Source organism: Chaetodon trifascialis, chromosome 1, assembly GCF_039877785.1.
Source record: "Chaetodon trifascialis isolate fChaTrf1 chromosome 1, fChaTrf1.hap1, whole genome shotgun sequence".
NCBI lineage: Eukaryota > Metazoa > Chordata > Actinopteri > Chaetodontiformes > Chaetodontidae > Chaetodon > Chaetodon trifascialis.
In genome coordinates, this window is record NC_092056.1 from 5,835,277 (window position 1) to 5,856,928 (window position 21,652).

The 21,652-nt window shown below is 41.6% G+C and overlaps 1 protein-coding gene across 3 annotated transcripts in view; it reads right to left on the minus strand.

Annotated features, from left to right (window-relative positions):
- Positions 1 to 21,652, minus strand: part of tspan4a (tetraspanin 4a) — a 131,896-nt gene that overhangs the window by 37,526 nt on the left and 72,718 nt on the right. For all 3 annotated transcript variants that reach the window (XM_070967408.1, XM_070967399.1, XM_070967392.1), the window contains 2 exons: positions 12,467 to 12,658; positions 1,259 to 1,333 (listed from right to left, as the gene is read on the minus strand). In XM_070967408.1, coding sequence (XP_070823509.1) covers positions 1,259 to 1,333; positions 12,467 to 12,658 — 267 coding nt within the window. The remainder of the gene's footprint in view (positions 1 to 1,258; positions 1,334 to 12,466; positions 12,659 to 21,652) is intronic.

The window sequence follows — 21,652 nt, forward strand, 5'->3', positions numbered from 1 at the left end:
ACAATGAAAACAATCGTTAGTTGCAGCCCTGAATGCTGTCCAGATTTGGAAATGGTAATTTACTTGCTAACTGATAAAGGATCAACCATGAAATTAGAGGCGGTCATTTGTTCACGGCTGTTGTTCTTGTTGTTGCTGCTTGTCATGTTGCCTGTAATTTAATGTGACTAATAGTTTAATCAAAACACAATACACGCTTTGCACTTCTGATTCTGTCACTACAAAACAGTTCAGTTCTCATTCAAACGAAACCTGCAATTAGAGCGCAAACGATCGGTCGATCCATCAATTAGTCCATCGTAAGAAGAGTAATCGCCAACGATTTTGATAATCAGAAAAAAAATAAAGTCAATTTTCAAGCAGAAATGCTGAAAAATGGCAAGAATTTCATTGTTGTGTTTAATTGTTTAACTGGCTTTGAAGGAGTGTTGGTCCACTTGGATCATATTTTCAAACTTTTGAGTCATTCATCGCATCAATCCAGAATTTTTGGATGTAATTCTCTCCAGTGGTCAATTCTCACTAATCTCACACTAATACCCATTGTCAGGATGATGTTTGTTATTCTGCGTTTGACAGACGTTTTTGGACAGAAGACACCCTGTCACTGCTTTCACAGGAGTCTTTAGGGTTTAATATTTGCAACGCCATGTAACAATAAAACATTGTACTCACTGTTCGACTTTCACAACAAATCCAAAATCCAGCCCGCAAAGCCTTAATTAAGATTAAGATGGATGGAATTTAACATGCCCTTTCAATGCGTTATTAAAAACTTTGCTAAAAATGTGAAGGGATTACAAATTCATATTAGGAGAGGGACAGCTCATCCGCTTCTTTTCTCCTGCCCGACTCGTTTATTTACAGGGGAGATCATCCAAAATGGATGAGCTGAGACAAATTGAGATTTATTAACAAGGAAAGGAAATTGTGGACAGTGTGTATTTTCCGTGGTCGTAGCCCAGAGATATCTCCCCAAAGATGTGTGAGTGTGTCAACCAAAATAAAACCATTTCAGTCCCATTAAGCTGTCGTTTATGCAGAATGTCAGCTGACAGGCTTTTTTCTTTACCAACAAACAACAGAGCTTGTATGAACTTCAAAACAACTTTGCTGCTGAGACGCATCCTCCAGCTTCTATCTGAAACATCAGCAATGTGCATGACATACTAAGGGCATTACCACAGCCACTTATTATCTTGTTCAGCTGAAGAAAATCACAGGATATAACATGTTGAGCGCCATCAAGGTGTCTCACCTCGTCTTGGTAGATGAAGAAAAGCATGATGGACAGAATCTCCAGGAAGAAGATGAGCAGGAGGAGGATGAAGAACTGTGGAGACAAAAAGGGAAGAGAGAGGACAATTTATCAGTGCGGAGGAAAAAGGCCACTGGGGGATAATAGACATCTGTCTTTGATCAGTGCATGAAGTATAAATTGAGGAAAAGGGAAAAGGCAGCAGACACCAGAATGTGAGTGAGTGAAATGACAAAAATAAGAAAAGAAAGAAAGAAACGACCGTAGACCTGCGAGGAGAAGCGAGTACAGATTATTGAAGCGCTGCAGATTGTTCAGCCTCGATATTTCTAACTGACAGATCAAGAGAGCAGAGAGCGCCGGGGAGGTCGGACAATCGCAGCAGGTCGGACACACCGTGAGAGGTGATATAGAGTTTTCCTCTATCCACTTTTGAATTTGTTAAAAGAGCCACATTTTACAGTGGCGGCCGGGATGAGGCGCTTGATGGGTGATACATCTTCTTCCTGCGGGCCCATGTGAGTGCTTAAAGCAGTTACGACCTTATCCATCAACTCCTCTGCTGGGACGTGGCTCTCACACATGGGAGGGGCTGTCTGATCCAGGGAGGGAGGACATATTTTCAGAGACAACGGTACGACGTTCCAGAGGGTCACGAAAAGATCTCAATGACATGGCACCAGATGTGGAGAATCGGCTTTATTGGCCAAGTACGCGTTTACATACAAGGAGTGTGACTCCGGTTTTAACATTGTACTCAATGTACTTGAATAGGGAAAAAAAGAAATACATGCAACTCAATGAGGACCAAAAAAGGCCCCAAAAGACTGAACAATAGGTGAAGAAGTGCAAAAATATTAAATAAACAATATATACAAAGAATGCTGAGACATTAAAAAATATCGATATGGATCAACTTGTATGAAAAAAGTTCATGTTTTTTTTACTCCTAGGCTATTTATTGCCATAACTTGCTTTTAAAATTATCATAATTTTGGGGCTTTGTGGATGCAGCGAGGAGGTCTTGTTACCGTAGAAGCACCCACAACTTGAGCACCATTTTTTTAGTCCACACTTGTTTACTTTTTTTTCCTTAATTTTTTAAAATTTGGAACCTTATAAAAGTATGTAAAAGTAGCTATTAGCAGTTCATGTTTGAAGTGTACCCATGGGCATACAGACAGATCACTGCAGTACTTTGATACTGGCAATTTTAACCTTTATTAGATGAGAGAGATTCAGAACAAACACGCAGATCAAAGACCTGATTTAAGCCTAAGAACGTGGTAAACATTGTACCTGCTAACATCGTCACTCCGAGCATGCTGGCATGCTGGCATTAGCATTGAGCTCAAAGCACCACCATGCTGGAGCGCAGCCTCACAGAGCTGCTGGGCCGGCTGTTGACTCGTAGTTTTGGTTTTTTTGAGAGCGAGCCACAGAAAACATGAGACCATCTCAGAGGGTCAAAACAGATTTCAAAAGCAGAGATGTTGTTTTTCAAAGACATCGTGGCTACATGTCCTCTGTGTATTCCCGGCGTTTGCTTGACAGTGGATGAGAGTGCTGTTAGTTCACAAGACTGGCATCGAGCAGGGCTGCCAGTTGCCCCCGAGGTCTTTTTGGCAGCACCTGCATGAATGAATCACTAAGCATGGCAACACTGGAAGGTGAGACTGGCTTGGTATAACAGTATATTGCCCACAGTGCCTTTGACTCACTCGTGCTTCTTTCAAGAGGTGCTCTTAAATAACCGTCTGAAATCAATTTATATTGTTCTGTCAGACTTCGTTGCCTGAACTTAACGCTCCGTGTTGTGTGAAGTTCTAGGCAACTCCAATTAGGTGTTTATTTAAACTGAAGAAATCTGCTGCACTGTGAGTTTTGGGGGCTGATGACATCCTTTAACAAGCCAGCAGATAATGTCAAACTACAATTCAGTCAAGTGAAGAAAGACTCTGAATATTTGATATTTTGAAGGAGTTTTTACTCCAGACAGTCACTATATTTGACTTTTTTATTATGCACCACAGCTCTGCAGCCCAAAAAAAAAAAAAAAAGTTATATATAAAATATGCAATGAGGGAGACCAACAGAGACACAGAGGTAGATTTTTTTTTTTTTTTTTTTTTAAAGGCAAAAGTTAAGTTTGAATCTGTGCCTTTTTGTCTTTTCGTGATATTTCTTGACCTGCTGTTGTTCCTTTAAAGAAAATCTTTTTCCTCTGCAGTATTTGGAATTTCCCCTTGCGGGACAAATAAAGGTATATTGAATTGAATTGAATTGAATTGAATTGAATTGAATTGAATTGAACTGAAAAGACTGAGTGTCGACTGCAGCTTCACAGTGAGAAATTTAGTTTCCACCTCTGGTCAAGAGTTGTGGAGCAGATTGATGATGCCACGAGCACTTTAACCTTCCTACTGGATTACGTTCTTCCTACTTCGAGGTGCATTAATCGATTCTTGGCCAGATGGCAAACCTAATCCAAAACAAGCAGGCACAGCTCAGTTGTCCTTCCAACTGGAAAAACTGTAAATGAGAAGAACACCAGAACTATTAGCAGCAGACAGCAGAACATTAGCCTTTATTTGGATCATCTTTCCAGCCTTGTCAAATGAGGTAATGAATAATCACTTTCCTTCTCGCGCTGGTCCGCCTCCTTCAGCTCCTGCAAGATGTTCGCATTTCTTTGGCAGCTTTAGTCACTATCTGTCAGTTTGTCATTTGGTGCTGGGCAGGTTGATCATGAAAACAGCTGCCTGCTGCAGCTGGAGACGATACTCAGGCGTTTGATTTAAAGTTGATTTACAAAACTTTAATTCGTTGCTTCGCTGCATTGTTTGTTTGTCAGTCTCTGATGGCTCATGAACACATCATGTAGGTGTTCCAAGCCTTTAAACTTTAACATTTTCAACACTGACAAAAGAGCAAAGAAAGAAAGGAACATTAAAGGCAGAGACTTTGATATTCTTTGCTTTCTCTTTGCTTTTTATCATTTGACTCCCTGCCTCTAAATGCCTCTTTGCTCCGCTGCTTTCTTTGGTGTTTCTTCGGGACCATGAAGTGACACCAGAGAGCGCAGGGACATCGTTAAGAATGAGAAACTGATACTCACCAGCACTTGGAAAACAAACAGACCCATTCCCTGTGGCTCTCTGAACATTTCCCCATTAATCTGCTCCTAATAAGAAATTTGACTCCTCTTCTTTAGACCACAGGCAATAACCAGACTCAATGGCATCATTTCATGGCAAAATACTGCATTTTGCTTTTATGATATACTACAAAAAATTTCACATGATGAAGATCCATTTGTGGACTTTGTAGGAAGTCTAATGATGATGAAGGCAATAACAGTGTGCCAGTTAACTCAAGTGCTGAGAAATCGCTGAGAAGCTGTTGTTTTCTTGATGAAACATAATTCATTCATAAGGACAGATGCAACTTCCCAGTCTTGTTAATAATAATAATAATAATAATAAAACCTCTGAACAGCTGGTTGCAAACAGGTCCTTTTCTCTCAGTTTAAAAAGTTTAATTGAGATGTAAAACAAATAACAACACAATTTGCTCCAAAGTGCTGTGAAAGGCTGTTGCTTAACAAGTCTGTAAAGACGCATTTGTTTATGTGACGGACGAAGCAGGCGGCGCATCCACTCCTCTGTTTTAATGGTAGTTTGTGTTTAAAGTAAAGTTGGAGTAAATGGACATGAATATCGTATATCTCAGCTGGAATCTAACGCTGAACCCGGTGTGATTTCGTGCTTGTGCCTCGGTGTCTCACTGTGATAATTTATTATAAACAAAGACTCATATCCCATTACAAAAGGACCAGAACAGGCTCGATATGTTTTTCCGGTATTGTCATCATTCAAACTGAAATACGTTACTCTGTGCCTTCCAGCAGCATAACTACAGGAAAGATTTATATGAGATCAGAATGAAAGGACACAAAAAAGGGCCATAAACAGGTTTTCTATGGAGCGAAAAGCTTCACAGCTTCCTGAGCTGTTGTCAAACAACATTCTTCTGATTTTCAAACTTATCACTATGTCCTGTCAGTGGTGGAAGTATTTAGACCCTTTACTTCAGTTAAAATACCAATGCAGCTATCTATACATGAACCCCATTACGAGTCCTTCATTTGATAAGTAAATAACAGTAGTTTTAAATATTTAATAGAAAGAAGAAGAAAAGAAACATACTTTTATCTATCACACACTACATGCACAAATACATGCACACGCCATGCTTCATGAAATTAATCCTCCGCATTTGACCCATCCATCGTCTGTCTTCCTCTGCGGCAGACCAGGAGCGGTGGGCTGACAGCTGACAGCGGCGCCCGGGGACCCAGTTCTTTTCCGTCACCACTGGTCAGGTGGTGATCTTCTTGCATGTTTTTAGTGGGGGTATTTTTATGGAGGATACCTCAGGTGAACACAGGAAGAACATGGAAACTCCACACAGAAAGGCCCCTTTTTCCTCGAGCAGCAGACACTGATGATGATAAACTGGAGAGAAAACATAAAGCTCTGCTGCACAGATGCTTCCTCATATTTTTTACTTTGCTTTAATCTTTGTTTTTTGTGAAATATTGGACAATTTGACCTCTTTGGGCCTCTACTGTAAAGGTTTAAAGGGGAAATCTCACTTTGGTAAACAACTAGGACTAAGAAATTTGAAATGTGACAAAGGGCTCCAAGGAAGAAATGTCAGGAACCACCTGTTTAATCTTTAGCAATACACTCTATTTTATAAGGTTATCATCTATCTTTAACATACAGTCTTAAAGTAAAGTGTGAAAAGTAACTAATAATTATTGCAGTACAGTGAAGAACAAAGTACAATGTTTATCCTATGAGATGTAGTGGAGAAGAAGTAGAAAGTCCATCCATCCATCCATTTTCTATGCCGCTTATCCCTTTCAGGGTCGCGAGGGGGCCGGAGCCTATCTCGGCTGTCAACGGCGAGAGGCGGGGTACACCCTGGACCGGTCGCCAGCCGATCGCAGGGCACATACACACAACCATTCACACCTAGGGGCAATTTAGAGTCACCAATCAACCTAATGAGCCTGTTTTTGGTCTGTGGAGGAAGCTGGAGTACCCGGAGAAAACCCACACATGCACGGGAAGAACATGCAAACTTCACACAGAAATGCCCAACCCGGGAATCGAACTTTTGACTTTCTTGCTGTGAGGCACGCGCACTACCTGCTGCGCCACTGTGCAGCCCGTAGAAAGTCTAAATATATAATATATAGATATACTGCGCCCTGCGATCGACTGGCGACCGGTCCAGGGAGTACCCCGCCTCTCGCCCCTTGACAGCTGGGATAGGCTCCAGCCCCCCCGCAACCCCGAAAGGGATAGGCGGTATAGAAAATGGATGGATGGATAGAGTCTATGTGCCTCAACATATAGTTCCTCCACATTGCTTTCCACTACTGTGGACTGCATAGTGTGACATCCCTTTATATAAACCATCACACTTGCCAGTACACTCTGTGTGTTGTAGGCTGCTTTCATCCCTGAAATCCTTACCCTGATCATGTAGTCGCAGGCAGAGAAATAGCAAGAAAGATTCGTTTTTTGGCCTCAAGACCTCTCATTTCTCACCACCAGATAACACTGAGGATTTGAAACCAGGAAAGCTGTAGCGTATTTTTTCTTGCTGCTGCTCTCCCTGTGCAGGCCTATGAGACAGAGATAGCACTGACACGTGTAATGGTGTTTATTAACATGTCACTCTCTCACAAGAGAGATAAAAGTCAGCCAAGTGGCCCTTTAAGACCTCTCAATGCTGCTTGTGTTTGGCCGGTGCCCTGCAGGTTTTTGCTCCATTACAGTTTTTGTTCCATGAGGGTTAATGAGCCACAGCGGGTCTGTGTCTAAATGACGTCTTCAGGGGGGACAAAAACCTGCAGGACACCAACTTCTCAAGCGAGCTCCTCTCGGTTCAGCTTTTCTCTAAGTATTTTCCTGTTTGCAGCTTGTTTTATTGCATTAGAGTGTTGGGATTTATGGAGTAATATTTACTCAACATTTAAGTAGACTTTCATATATCTAAAGAACACTGGCTTTTATTGGCCGCTAACGTCTAAATGCAGATTGCTCGCATTATGAAAATTTATATAAGACCCTCCAGAGGCCCCCTCGCATGCACTCATGTTATTTATGTGATGTATTGTTCGGCCAGCAGTGCTGAAAACCCTGTTTAGCAGAGACTGATGGCTTGGCAGGGCGTCAGGAGGAGAACTGTAAGTCCAGGCCCGGGGATTGATTCCTTCATGTGTGTCCATGCTGTGATTTCCACGCAGTGTTAAAGCTACAGTGGCACATCCATTACAGGCACACAGTCCTTCAGCGCTTCCAAAATCAATACCTTTTGGGATCTTGCTGCCTTGAACATCTATGGAGGGAAGCCTTTGAGGTGATAGCTGTGTTCTTTTTATATGGTGGGTCTAATCATTTTTACAGGCACTATATCTCAGAGCCTTGTAAGGCTGCTCAGGATAAACAACCTGCTTCCATTTACACCGCAGCGATCTCACCTTTGAGACAAATTTGTGAGCAGATTAGGTCACAGACACAGACCGCAGCACACCTCCTCTGTGCCTTTTGCCTTGCACTCGCATTGGCTGTCCAAAACGGGAACTTTAATTGCCCATTACTCTGATGATGAAATTCAGTGTTCCCCAAATAGCTCTTATTTACAACTTAAAAGGATGTGGTATTGGATTTTGTCCCAAAAGCTGTTTTAATGTCATCGCTGGTGCAGTGTACTCAAATGATGAAATATGAAGCTGGAGCCAGCAGCCAGCTAGCTAGCTTAGCTTAGCATAAAGACTGAAATCAACCAGGAATAGCTAGACTGGCTTTGTCCAAAAGTATTAAACTCTGCTTGCCTGCACCTCTAAAGCTCGTTAATGAACAAACCAAAGTGGAGAAACAGCAAGCTGTGGTTTTACGGGGGGTTATGTGCCTGAATATTTCTCGGCCTGTGACTTCCTGAGGTCTCTGCTGGCTGCCAAGCAACCGCACTGTGATGACAGTACTCCAGTACTCTAATGTTACTGTGGAGAAGAAGCCAACCAGAAGCACAAATCAAAGCTGCATGCTAGAAGTGCTTTGGTATTGTAATTGGAAAGAAAACATCGCACCATGGTTGTTGAATTCATCCAAAGTTTTACCAAACTGCCACCTGCACTGATTAAAGTGCCTGGATATTTGTTCAGGTTACTATACAAACTTTTAGCTTTCACTCGCTGTTAGCAGCAGACACAACCAGATTTCATGCTCAGTGACTGGATGTGACACCTTGCGAGTCATATCTGACTTCTTTCCTTCAGTAGGCAGGAAAATATATAAATACTGTGAAAGTGTCAAAATGCTAAGACATGCACACAGCCTTTTATTCAGAAACTGTTCCTTTTGTGAGGTTGTGATGTCGCATCGACACAGTCGACCCCCTCGGCCACGCCCACGGTCGTGGTTATAATGTGTTTTTTGAACATTAAAGTGTGTAAACATCTTGTAGTAGACACCAAAGATAAATGTATGAACCTGAAAATTAGCTCAATGTGGGGCCTTTAAGTATGCGAGTGCATAGTAACACACAGCTGAGATGATGTGGCTTCAGCCAGGCTCAATCATATTTTGACGTGATTCTATTAGTTGTGTATAGCCTGACATATGTCATGGTTACTCTTGCACATTTGCATATCATAGATGAGCGGACTTTTAGCCTTCGTGGAGGTCTGCGACCTTCGAGCGCCCCTCTACTTTGTAATGCAGTTATTCACCTGATGAATAGTGTGAGTGTTTTGCGTCTGTTCGAGACCTTGGACGAGCTCAAGCAGTCACCTAATATTGTCGATACAGAACAGGATGAAAAATGAAAAGACTTAACTTCCAGACCCCTGGACACCTGAAATACCTCCTTAGATCCATTTGCAGTTCTATACTTCTGACTTTGGCAGACAACAGTGTTTTCATCACTCACAGTATGAAGCATATAAAAAAATAGGTCTTCTGTTCTTTTAAGGGCTCCTTTTTGAGTGATCACACAATAATACAGCGTTCCTTTCCTGCGTACGTCGACCAAACGTCACGACCGGAGCTTAAACGAGGAACTGACTGGCTGCGCGTTAAGAACGTCTATGCGGGAAGCTTTAGATTCACACAAAAGCTGAAAATGTCATCAAGATCGCAGAATTAAAAGCATATTTTATCAACTGTAAACCATTAGCTATGATGTTTGCTGCTACAAATTACGAAAACACACTGAAGGCAATAATACTTTTGTCAGCACAGTAATTCCTCTAATATCTCACAGTGATGTTGCGTCCCTCATCACTGATCAACATGCTAATTAGCCCTGAAATTTGATGGGGGAAAAGTCTTTTCTAATCTCCATGAAGAACGGGCGGCTCTGTCACTCATTAGAGCAGACTTATAATTCGCCCGGCCTCATTATATTGACATAGCGCAGGAATTCGTCTGGTCACTGTGGGGAAAATGTCATGGATCATGCTAATGATCGACACTCAAACTTATTCCCACAGAGCTCATAATTGCTTTCTCCTGCTGTGCCATTTTTCTTATGATTAATGCTATTTTTTTCCCCCCTCCCAGAATTATTCTTTCTGATAAATGCTGCACACTGTTGGTGCTTGATTACATGAGCTTGTTTGTTTATCAAAATACTTCAGTCTTGTAAGGCTCTGGGGTCACATTTATCAGACATGCCTGGTTTCAAAGTGGAGCTCAGCTCTACATTTGTATAAATTAGAGCAAAAAAATGTTCAATATTTCATGTCAAACACTTTCACACCTGTGCCCTGATTTGCATATTAGTGCGTATATACCTCTTTTTCCCTATGGCCAATTCAGGTCAGCAGAGTGTCAAACACTCCTGCTGTAAACTCATATCATAATTCATTGTGGCACACAGCTGCTAGAAATTCATTTTCTACACATCTTGCTGGTTGTTTATTTGGAAATTCTTTTACTATATTGATAGGAAGTATGTAAAAAATTATAATATTGACCAAAAGAAGGAAAGTTTGGGAGCCATTTATAGTCCTTAACTGTAGGTAATATATGGACTTTTTTAGTGTGCTCTGAAACTGCAGATAGCCGCACTACACTTGAAGCTCTTTGCTAAATTTGAATGCTGAATAGTGGGAGGTTTCCACACTTCTGCTGCTGATTTAGCTTTCAGAACAACCAGCACACCCGATCAGAATCAGAAAAAGCTTTATTGCCAAGTACGATTTCACACATACGAGGAATTTGTTTTGATGAAGTTGGCGCAAGACAAATCTACTAAAAAATACTATTAAAAAGTAAAAAAATATAAGAATATAAATATTGTTAATACAATAATACACAAAATTTAGATGTAATTTTGACTGACATGGGGAGAGTAGATGACTTGAAATGGGATTATGCAGTGGACATAAAGCAGTTCAAAAACAGAATTGGCTGTAAATCACTGCTGTGATGGACAGTGCAGCATCTGCTTCCACTGACGCCCTAACAAGTTACTGTCAGTCCCCTTATTGCCATTAAGGAGGCTTTAATTGCCCTTGTCAGCAGAATTGCTGCTGTAGTTACATGAACATGCACACATTGTTTAAGTTATGCAGGTTATATTGCATCTAGTAGTGACTCCTCGACTCACCCCGTAGTTGCCAATAAAGACCTAAAAAACATGCAAGGCCGTCTCTAGAGCCAGTGTTTGGTTTGTCCATTCTGGGCTACTGTAGAAACATGCCAGTGCAACATGTTGGATGTGGAGGAGCTGCTCCCTCTGTAGACATAAGAGCTCATTCTAAGCTACAAAACAAAAACAATTCATATTTTCAGGTGATCGTACCCTAATGAGAACATAACTACGAATATTATATTACATTTCTGCCTAAATCCAACACACTGGCCTTGTTTACCTTGATTTAGCTGTCTGTGTAATACTGCAGGCATACAGCACTGAAGCTGTGCCAGCGCAGACCATCTGCACACAGGAAACATGGATGTGGCTTTGAATAAAGTTGGAAATTCCACAATTTAGCGATTGTTTGCAGTCAAGTCACCTTTTCGGCAGTGTGTCATTGTAGTTAGTGTAGCCTTTACTCATCATTTACATTAATATTAATATCTCAACGAGCTGTTGGCAGACCATAATTTCCATACTTAACAACATCTTAACAAGCTGAAAGTGAGCATTTTTGTTATGACAGTCAATTTTAATGGCAAATTTAAACAGCTGCACCTTATTAATGTTAATGCTGTGGGTTTGTGAGTGAACCACAAAGGTAAACTCTTGGCTGTTATTAACATGCGCGTGTCTGTACTATTTAAGCTTGGTCAAACGTAGCTTCTCTGAAAAACTGCATCATTTTGCCGTTTGAAGGGACAGAGAGGCTTTTTTCCCAGTGGCGGGTTTTCCTCTTGATAAACGGTATTAGATGATTATTTGGCAGACAGGCAGTTGGCAGCCACCTCTGTGGCTGTTGGATGTAAACTGACAGCTGGTGGATAGCGTTCTGCAGCCTGACTGTCCCCGTTCCCTTATTAACATATCATATAATTACTGAAAGCTTAAGTATTCTGAATCCTGACCTTCAAGCAATCCCATCAGTCCGTGGCGCTAATGTTAGTGTCAGTATCTTTAGCGGTCTGTCAGATGTAAAAACCTTTACATTTTAACTGTTACATGGTACAGCAACACAGAGGGCACAGTAGAAATACATCACCATGCTGTAATTACTCAAATGCTTCCTCCTTAGATTTAGTCTTGATGAAGTTTTTCATTTCTGTCAGTGCCGTCCCTGAAGCCATGGTGATTATTGAGACTCGTAATAACTGTGCAGTGCTGCTTCTGTTTATCACAAACAAACCCCAAATGTAAAATCAAAGACTTCTTGTCCTCTGTGAAGCTCGCCCAAACTGCTCACAGCGCTCAGTGGAAAAGCTTTCATGAAATGGGTTGATATGATGTTGAATCTCCAGCACGCCCTGTCGATCAGCGATTGACCAATACCAAACCAGAAACGAGTGACAAGGTTTTTAGGGAGACTCAGTGATGTTTTTTGTCACGCCAACAACAACAAAATGAATGTAAGAACGTGACATCATCGCATCAACACAGTCTTGTCTTCAGCAATAGCATCAAAAACCATCCTGGCAAATAACTTACCGTCAGCAGCAGAGGACGGCTCTCTTTGACAGCTCCCACACAGCCCAGACAGCCAATCACCATGATGATGGTCCCCACCGCGATGAGCAGGTTGGCTGCCGACAGGGAGGGAAGGGATGATGATAGGGTGGCAAAGTTTCCCTGGGTCACTGAGAGCCAGACTCCCACCCCCAGTATGCCGCATCCTCCCAACTGCAGAGGAAACACAAAGGGGCACGAAACTGTCAGAGCGCTAACAACACAGCCAAACTCATCTTTAACACAAACACAGTCAAACAAGGTGATGCATAGAAATATGTGCGCACTTGTTGTGGCTTTGGGTTTGTTTTTTTTTTAACTGCATGCCAGCAAGAGCGTACGAAGATTGAAGAGGGAACACTCTTGTCAAAAACTGGGATATAAAATCAACAGCGGTAGCAGAGCAAAGCATCCTCCACCGAACGCAGTTTAAAGGAATTGTTCTGCATTTGGGAACTTTTCTCTGTTTGCTTTTTCACAGCGAGTGAATGAGAAGATTGATACCGCTCTCACATCCCAACACAAGGCTGTAGCTGGCAGCTGCTTAGCTTAGCTTAGCATTAAACTTGGAAACAGGGGGAAACAGTTAGCCTGGGTCAGTGCAGTGCAACAAAATCTGCAACCTGACACTTCTAAAGCTTGCTAATAAACATGTCATACCTCATTCACTGAAGCTGTGCAAAAACCAAGTGAAAAAATGGCATCTTGTCACAGTTTCTTGCCAGCAAGCGGTAACTTTGTGAAATTTTCAATGGTTGCCTGGCAACTGGTCTCAGTCAGTCACTGGAATTTGATTTTTGACATTAACGAGATGTTTATTGGTGAGCTTTAGAGATGGTGGTAGGTGGAGGTGCTAAGCTTCCCAGCTGTAGCTACATATTGACTTTACAGGCATGAGAGGGGTTTCTAACTCCCGGCAAAAACAAGAAATAAGCGTATTCCCCAAAATATCAAACTATTCTTTTAAGGTCGCTTTTACTGTTCAGTTCACATCGTCCTGATGAAACGAACTTTCACAGTCAATACGTCTTTGTTCTTTAATGTATTTCATATTCCTATTAGTAAAAGCAAACAAGAGCTGCAAACATTATCACACAGACTGACAGGCCTCACATTCACTGATTAGAGCATCCTCAGCGCTGCATGGACCCATGTGGCAAAATCAAACACGGGTGACTCACAGCAAGTCATGCAGAACTTCACTGCACCTCATGATTTCTCTGGTGTCACCAACAGCTCACAAAGACTTAACTGTGCATGAGCATTATTAACCTGACTGTAACTTCACTGAATGTATGATGACTAATGACGAACAGGTGGAAACAGGACAGAAAGTCTTGTACATTAATATTATAGGAGGTGTAGTTACTGTGTGGCTGCTGTCTCACTCGCTCCTTAATGAGGAACTGCTCTTTTATCTTTCTGATGTCTGTGGGAAAATCCCTGCACTCCTGTGCTCACATGTTAGCATGTTTACCAAATGGTGCTGCACAATTATATAGGTGTTCAAACAGAGCTCTTTGAATATTCTTTTCTTTACAGTTCACACAATAAAAATGCTCATTTGATAATGCTTAAGCTTTTAAATTCACGTTAAATCACTCAGTCCAGTGGTTAGTTTGCTTTGCTTCACACCACAGCAGAGAGCATCCTTTTCAAGAGGCCTCCTCTCTGTTGTTTACGCCGCACTGGAGTTCGATTGACAGCCTTCACACTATCTGAAATGTACCAAACCAAACGGGCAACCGCGTCTCAATTTGTGTGAACCACACCAGACAGGTTAGACGTGAAAGCACCCGAAGAGATTCAAAAACAGCGCTGGTACAGAGACGTCTGACAGCAATGAAACGCCGATCGATTTTTCATGACATCACGACGGATTGGTATTGGCAGTAAAAACACACTTTCCACTGTGGGCTTTACTTTGGTTGAGGTTTGGCTGAAGTATTTTGGTTCAGTTGCAGTTTTCTTCGCATTTTTTCCTCTATTAGTTGAGTGTAGACGGTGGCAGAAACAAACGGAGAGATAGGTCAGTAATGAGTGACAAAATCCCCCCAACTGCGATTTTGTATCGCAAGATCACATATTTTGGTGGAAAACAAATTAAATAATTAGCAAATGAACGTTTTACTGATACTTAGAATCAACACTTTAACATTTAGTAATCTATGTTAGTTGTATATAAACATCATTTCTAGGAGACAGGGTAGACCCACAACTGGCCAGTATTAAAGTATGAATTTCCCACTAAACACACTGAACTGTGATACTGTACTAATTATCACATCCACCACAGAGGTTAGGTTTCAATTTCTGAGGCCAATTACAGTCAGTCAGTGCCACTATTTGAAGAATTCAGCTGCTCTTGGAGGAAATCTGCACTCTTTGGAGTCCAAAGCCAGCGTAGATCCTGTTCATTCCTCCTTTGAATCATCTTTTCTGTAAGAGCCACAGCATGTTTGCCTTCAGAGTGACAGTGCAGCAGAAAAACAGTGACATTTATGATGGACATCAATAAGGATTTCCAAATCCGTCCACAGGAAGCATTCATCATACACACACTCACACTGTCTGCGGCCACTTGACAGCACTCCCAAAGGCAATGAGATTTACATGGCCAGATACACGATTATTGTTTTCCCCCAACTTTTCTTTCTATTTCCAGCTTTAACACAAGATCTTATTTAATGAGCTCTTGAGCTATAAGTAGGGCAAGGCGGAAATAAAAAGCGCTCATGTGGGGCTCCATTCGCTGAGGCAGGTTTCTGTTCACTGCCTCACACGGTTGGGAGACTTCAGCAGCTTGCAAATTAAGGGTCTTTGGGTCACTGTCATTCACAGCGGACCCTTATTTCGCCCCAGAGTGTATTCTCTAATGAAGATTGGCCGCAGTGAGAAGGATGAAGGACAAAAAAGGGAACGCTGGGAATTGATGGTGGTGCACATTTTGAGGTCAGATTTGCGAGTTCGGTGGAGGGACGGGCACAACAACACGGGTGCATTTTAGGTTTTATGGATGTACAGGGAACGTTTATCCACTTTAAACCAAACTCCCCTAAAAACTACAAGATTATCAACTGCAGAAACATTGATGGTCACTAATTTCACAGCTGTACATAGAAATTAACCATGATGCAAATGTGATTAATGGACAGAACTTGCTGCTTTTTTTTTTTTTCAGATTAGACATAAATGTCCGTTACGCTTTATTTAAAGGAAGAAGGGTGATGTCTGTTGTCACAAGGGCTGCATCAGTTAAGACTTATTTTGTCGTCAAAGCCTTAGGTAATAAGCAGTGTGAGCGTGGGATTGTTCAGAGACTGTCTTCTCCACGTTGAACCTTCCTGCCGACAGGAGCTGGATCAACCAATCAGCTTGCTTGACACGCAAATCCTTTGTGAGACATAGCAGGTGCGTGCGAGCTACAGTTACCCACAACACTCCCCCTGCGGGGGGTTGCTGAGACCTTTACATGTCTTTGCAGAGCTGTAATTCCACATTCACGAGTGAATTATCTCATAAGATTTTCCTTCACTTTGTCACCACCTTTTCTGCGGCCGACAGTGCACAAGTGTACAATTAAACAATTTAGGTTGTGCCTCTGATTTAATTCCACTTCGCTATATACAAAGCACTGAATGAATGAAAATGGAAAAACCTAGAGTTTACTTAAGATTATTATATGGTGATTACATGGCTGTACGGGGGGCTTCTTTAACCTGTCGCCCTGCACCACGAGGGGAAAAATACTTTGTATAGACTCATCTGACATGAGAAAGAAATGTAGAACTTTTTGTGTTTGAGGACATTTATTATATTTTCCTCATGCACAATCCTTAAGTTACGCATTTATTAGCAGTTTCATTTACATAGACCGGTATCACAAATAAAAAAAACAGCGTACAGATCCTTAGACCGTCTGTTCACATAAGGCCTCGCTTCAGTTTCTCGCTGTGCTTTTTTGACCTCTTGCTGCAGCCTTTACATTATGTGACACATTCAGTTCTCCATTATTCATTCCATCATTCATGTTGGAAGTTTCTGTAACGTTTTACAGAAATGTTATGTACGTGTTTAGACTAGACTACTGAGTAAAAGGGGGCTTAATAGGACATGAGAGCAAGACTGCCTTCATATTTCTGTAGAGGCCGACAAACTTTATACTGCAGAAATTATAGATATTATTATATATTAATCCCATCAAAATGATCTGTCTAAAAATAGCCGTCATTACTTCCCAAAGCCACATGTGACAACTTCATTTTGCACACTTTTTCTGACCTACAGTCCAAAATGATCTAATCTGACATTTTGAACAGCTGAAACCAGCAACTGTTGTTCAACTTATCAATGAACGGATTAATCCTTCCAACACTAGAACACTGAGCAAAGTGTGAAATATTTCTATGTAATGAAGCACCGACTTCTTTCCAAAACGTGGTCCTGTTTGTGCAGCTGGTTTTGAAGTCTCATAAATCCTTTCATGCAGCAGCTTTTACAGGGAGGTTCGCTCTCACTCTGATCACAACTGGTCTTGATTAGCACCCATACCGAAAACAGCAGTTTAAACCTTTACAGTCACACTGATTTGCTGTGTTTCAATTGATGCAGCCATCTGGACCGCCTCCTCTCACAGCAGGTTTGTGTTATTTGAAGCAAAGCCTCAGCAGAGTACATACAGTGGAGTAGATGTACTTACCTCCTGACTTTTTAATGTACTGTATGATACAGATGGATGTTTTAATGACCACGTTCAAAGAACATGACTGTCAGTGCTCTCATCTCATTGTAATTACGAGCGCTCCTTCTAGATCATAGGTCTTATACATACATGAATGAAGTGTGAAGCTCTCGGTGCCAGAGATTGGTAGCCATGAAGGAATGTTTTCATGGGCAACACAGCGAGGAATGTTCTTATGAATTCACCTGCTTCATGTATTATTTCTTTTGTGTCACTTTTGAAGTGTGAATCATTTATTCAGTTTGTCCCAAAACAGTGTAACGTGCTGTATTAAAACCTGATCAGGTTTAAAGGTTGTTGCCTTTCGCTATGTGCTTTTTATACTTCAGATCTGTATGTAGTGGAATACCCTGCAGGAGGCATATATTTCTGCACTTCTGCAAAGGTGATTGGGGGTCAAAGTTCTAAATCTGACCACCACTTTTTGGGGGATGTCTTTCAATAAGGGATGTCCTGATCAATGTTTTTGGCATATAAGCAATGCTGATTAAACATCTATCTGCCACTTTGAATAACAGCTTAAACCCGCTGATCTTTCATGAGCCACCTAATCCAAATAACTGAAGGTCAAAACTATTCATTTGATACTCTTAACTTCTTGATGTGTTGTGAACAAGAGGTGAATGTGACCCCTGAAATTGAAGTGAGGCGATTTGCAAGAGAAACCCGTTCTAACTCCCAGCTCATCACATCCGGACGCTCGATCAGGACCCCTTGGCAACCTGCAGGGTGGTCCGATAGACCTCTACAAGCACCTCGTTCCCACTTCTGATGCATCAAATGAAGCACTTTGAAATACAAGAAAAGTCCATGTGTGGAGGTTGGACAGCTCAAATGCAGGACCTTGAGCCAAAAAAAATGCTGATTTGTCGTGCAAGTGATGTACGTGACTTACTGTACGTAAGTCACGTACAAATTTTAAGCCAAACGGTCATCTTTTTCTAAACCTAAAGAGTTACCATTTTACAATGTTAACCACGTCATTATTGTTGTTCTCAGCAAGCTTTATTTTGAAGGTGTAACCAACATGATTGCAGACCCCGGCATGTTGAAAAATGATGCTAAAGGGGACAAGGGATCCGAGCGAAGCGTCCATATCTGACGAGCTGAGAGGGAGAATGTGTTGAGTGAAGACGTGTCACTGTGGTCGAGCTGCAGGTGGATAAAACGCTCTCAGGTACTGCAATGAAAGGACCCCCCCACCACCACCACCACCTTTTATAATTTGACAGATCAGCAGCAGACTGACTCACCAATGCCTATTTAATAATAGAGTTGATGCAGAGCAACATGGATCAGATGTTCTGCCATCTGATGAATGTGTGTAAACAAGCGGACAACCACAAAATATGCCTTTTTGTGACTGCAGTCCAGAACATCACACTCGAGCATTTTCTGATCTGAAATCATCATTTCTCAGCAGCCTCTAAAGCCTTTACACGTCACCGTATTTATGTTTTCTAATTAGGTTTGGTTCGGTTTTGGCACAAAATGACTTGGTTAGTTTTAGGAAAAGATTTTGGTTTTGGGTAATAAAGCTGCGTGTTTCTGGTTAAAAGAAACCAACACACTGGTGGTAAGAAATGTGAAGCAACCAGCGCTCTTCTGTGCCAAACCCCAGTGTTTCGTGGATCCATCCCACCGCGCTGACGTCCTCCCTCTGCAGATTGTCACTCTACAACAGTGTCCCACTATTTACTGCTTTCATCCCAATGGACAACAGTCACAGTTCCTACAGCCGCCAGAGGGCTTTGCCACTTGGACACAAACTCGTTTTTTGGGCATTTACTGGAACAAGTGATGGTGTCGTTTTTTTGGAAGGGCCATCTTGTTTTAGCTCTGGCTCATCTACGCCAGCTTTGGCGAAAAATATCTGGCTCTTTAACTGTTTGACTTTGTCCACTAGCCACTCGTTTGCTTTGGCCTCTCTGCCTTTTGGTGCTGGACCGTAGTGAACGCTTGGCGTGTCTAAGCTGTTTTCTTGAAAACAGCAGCGTTTGGTTTTATATGGGAGAGTTGATGTGCGCCTCAAGGTTCAACCATTAACTTTACATGCAGCTTGAGAAGCCAAACAGTGAGTAAAAGTTGGCTAAAATCTGTGTAGAGTCCTTTGATTTGATATCAAAAATGGAACTTAAACTCATTTGCTTGATGAGCCACAAAATTAAACTTCAACATTTTAAATTCTGAAAGGCCATTAAAGTCACTTACAAGTTTAATTTTAACAAAATTCAGCGAGTTTATTGGCCCGAGGCGTCTGTGTCATTTCTGAGGGTCGACATGTTTCATTTGGTAAATGTTTTTATCTGACATTTTTATTTATATCCCCACCCAGCCCACATGCTTCTCGAGTGTCGGCACCAAGCAACTTTTGAGAACAAGGCAAAGCTGCCAACAGAACATCCTCTGCCGTGTGGCTGTAGATCATGACTGAAGTAAACTGCTTGATAATATTTTTGTTGTTGCACCATCAGTATGTTGCAGTGTGAAAAGCAATGCCATGTATAATTCCTCAAGTTCTCATGCTCAAATTAACAAGAAAGGTTGTTTGAAAGACACCAACAAATGATGATGTGCTGATTTATTTTTATCTCTGGAATTAGGGGGTTGTGGTTATCCACGGATTGTTAAATTACATAACTAATTCAACCTAACATGTGGTGGATATTCTGCTGCCTGATTCCACTTTTGTTTCAATTTGACTACAAGATAACAACAACAAAAAAGATTCCTTCTAGATTTTCTTTTATTTCTTGTGCATTGGGCTTTCAGGCAGAACTTGGACATTCATGCCGGAGGGGAAACAAGCTGCACAAAAACAAAATTCAGTAGTTAACTGAATGTTTCCACTTTTCACATACGGAGGGAACTTGGACTCATGACCTCAGTCTATCTAAGATCCTGGCTGTGCTCCTGATGGACATGGCAAATTAAAAGGGTTGAATTTGGAAGCAAACTCGAAACAAATAGCATTTCTTCCAAATCAGTTGATATTATCTAATTGCCATCTCGGCCAAATCTCATTTCACCACTTGTGTTTTCTATCCATGCCGATCATTCCGGCTGTATTTTCTGAGGTGAGGTTGTGCTCTCTGCCACTTCAGCTGCTGACCAAGTGCCAGGAAATTAGATTTCATTTGTGATTCTGGTTTGAAAAACTCAAAAGCAGCACAAAAAAAGCAGAAACAGTGTCCCACATGTACCTTTAGAATACAACATTTCAGGCCACACATACGCTAATTTCTTAAAATAGATGTTTTTCACCTCATTTTATCAAACATCTCTGGACACGAGGGAATGCTGAAATGCTCAAAGAAGCATGTCGAGCCAGTAGGTGGCGATAAAGTCTACATCAATGATACTTCAGATAGCGAAGAAGAACATTGTGTCTGAGCGTGCTTAGTCTTATTTTCCTTTGGTGGTAGTAACTTAAAAACAAACAATAAACAAACACTTATTTATTTATTTGTAGTTCTTTAACACCTTTCCAGCAGCGCTGACCAAACGTAAACTAACCAGTAGTCTGTCGCTGCTCTTTCAGTGTCAGAGAGTACATTTCTGATTGAAGATTTTTACAATCTTTCAGCTGCAGCAGGAAAAGTCTATAAGCCTACACATGCTGAATAATGAGGACATTTGGAAAAGTGAAGTAGAAACGTCTCCAGGACAACGGCAACATTGTGGGGGTGATGATTACAGTTTCCTGACACAGCAGGGAGGCGAAGGACGACACCGGTGATGTGGACGCTCTACAGATCAATGCACGGCTCTGCTTATTGATTCTTTATCAGCCATTGACACCAATCGTCCAATCACGTTTGTTAGCTGAAAAGCAGAATGTGAACTGAGCTGGCTGGAGAGCAGATTCTCTTTCTAACAGGTTGAGTGTTTGACAGTAAAAAAAGTCTTTTCATCCACCCGCTCTGCTTTCACGATTAAGACACAAAACACTTTGTTATAAAGTTCGCTGATCATTCAGCTTACTGTGCACTTCTGCTGGAGGCAGACGATGGACACGGCCCTTTTTTTTAATGATCTTGTGCTCTGGTGTGATGACCTTTGTGAATGTCTCAGAGACCAAGGACGGCGTTATTGATTTATGACAATTGTATTTTACCTTTCTGAAGTTAACCTGACCCTGTTCAACAGAAAACCGGCTTGAAAGGTGGAAGATCACTCAAGTTGGCCTCAGCTGGCTGAAATCTTTGAAGGGCATTTGCTCAGCAAGGCAAATGCCATCCCTGATTGTTGTGGTGACCCCCTCGTAGAGGAGAATGAATTGCTGCTCTGTGAGAGTCGCCTCAGATCCCTCAAATGCCGCAGCAAAAAGAAGAAACGCTTTCTTTTAATAAGAATTTCACCTCCCCTGCACACAACTTAAAGCATTTGTTGCACCTTTAACATTTTATTATGTATTGTTAATAATT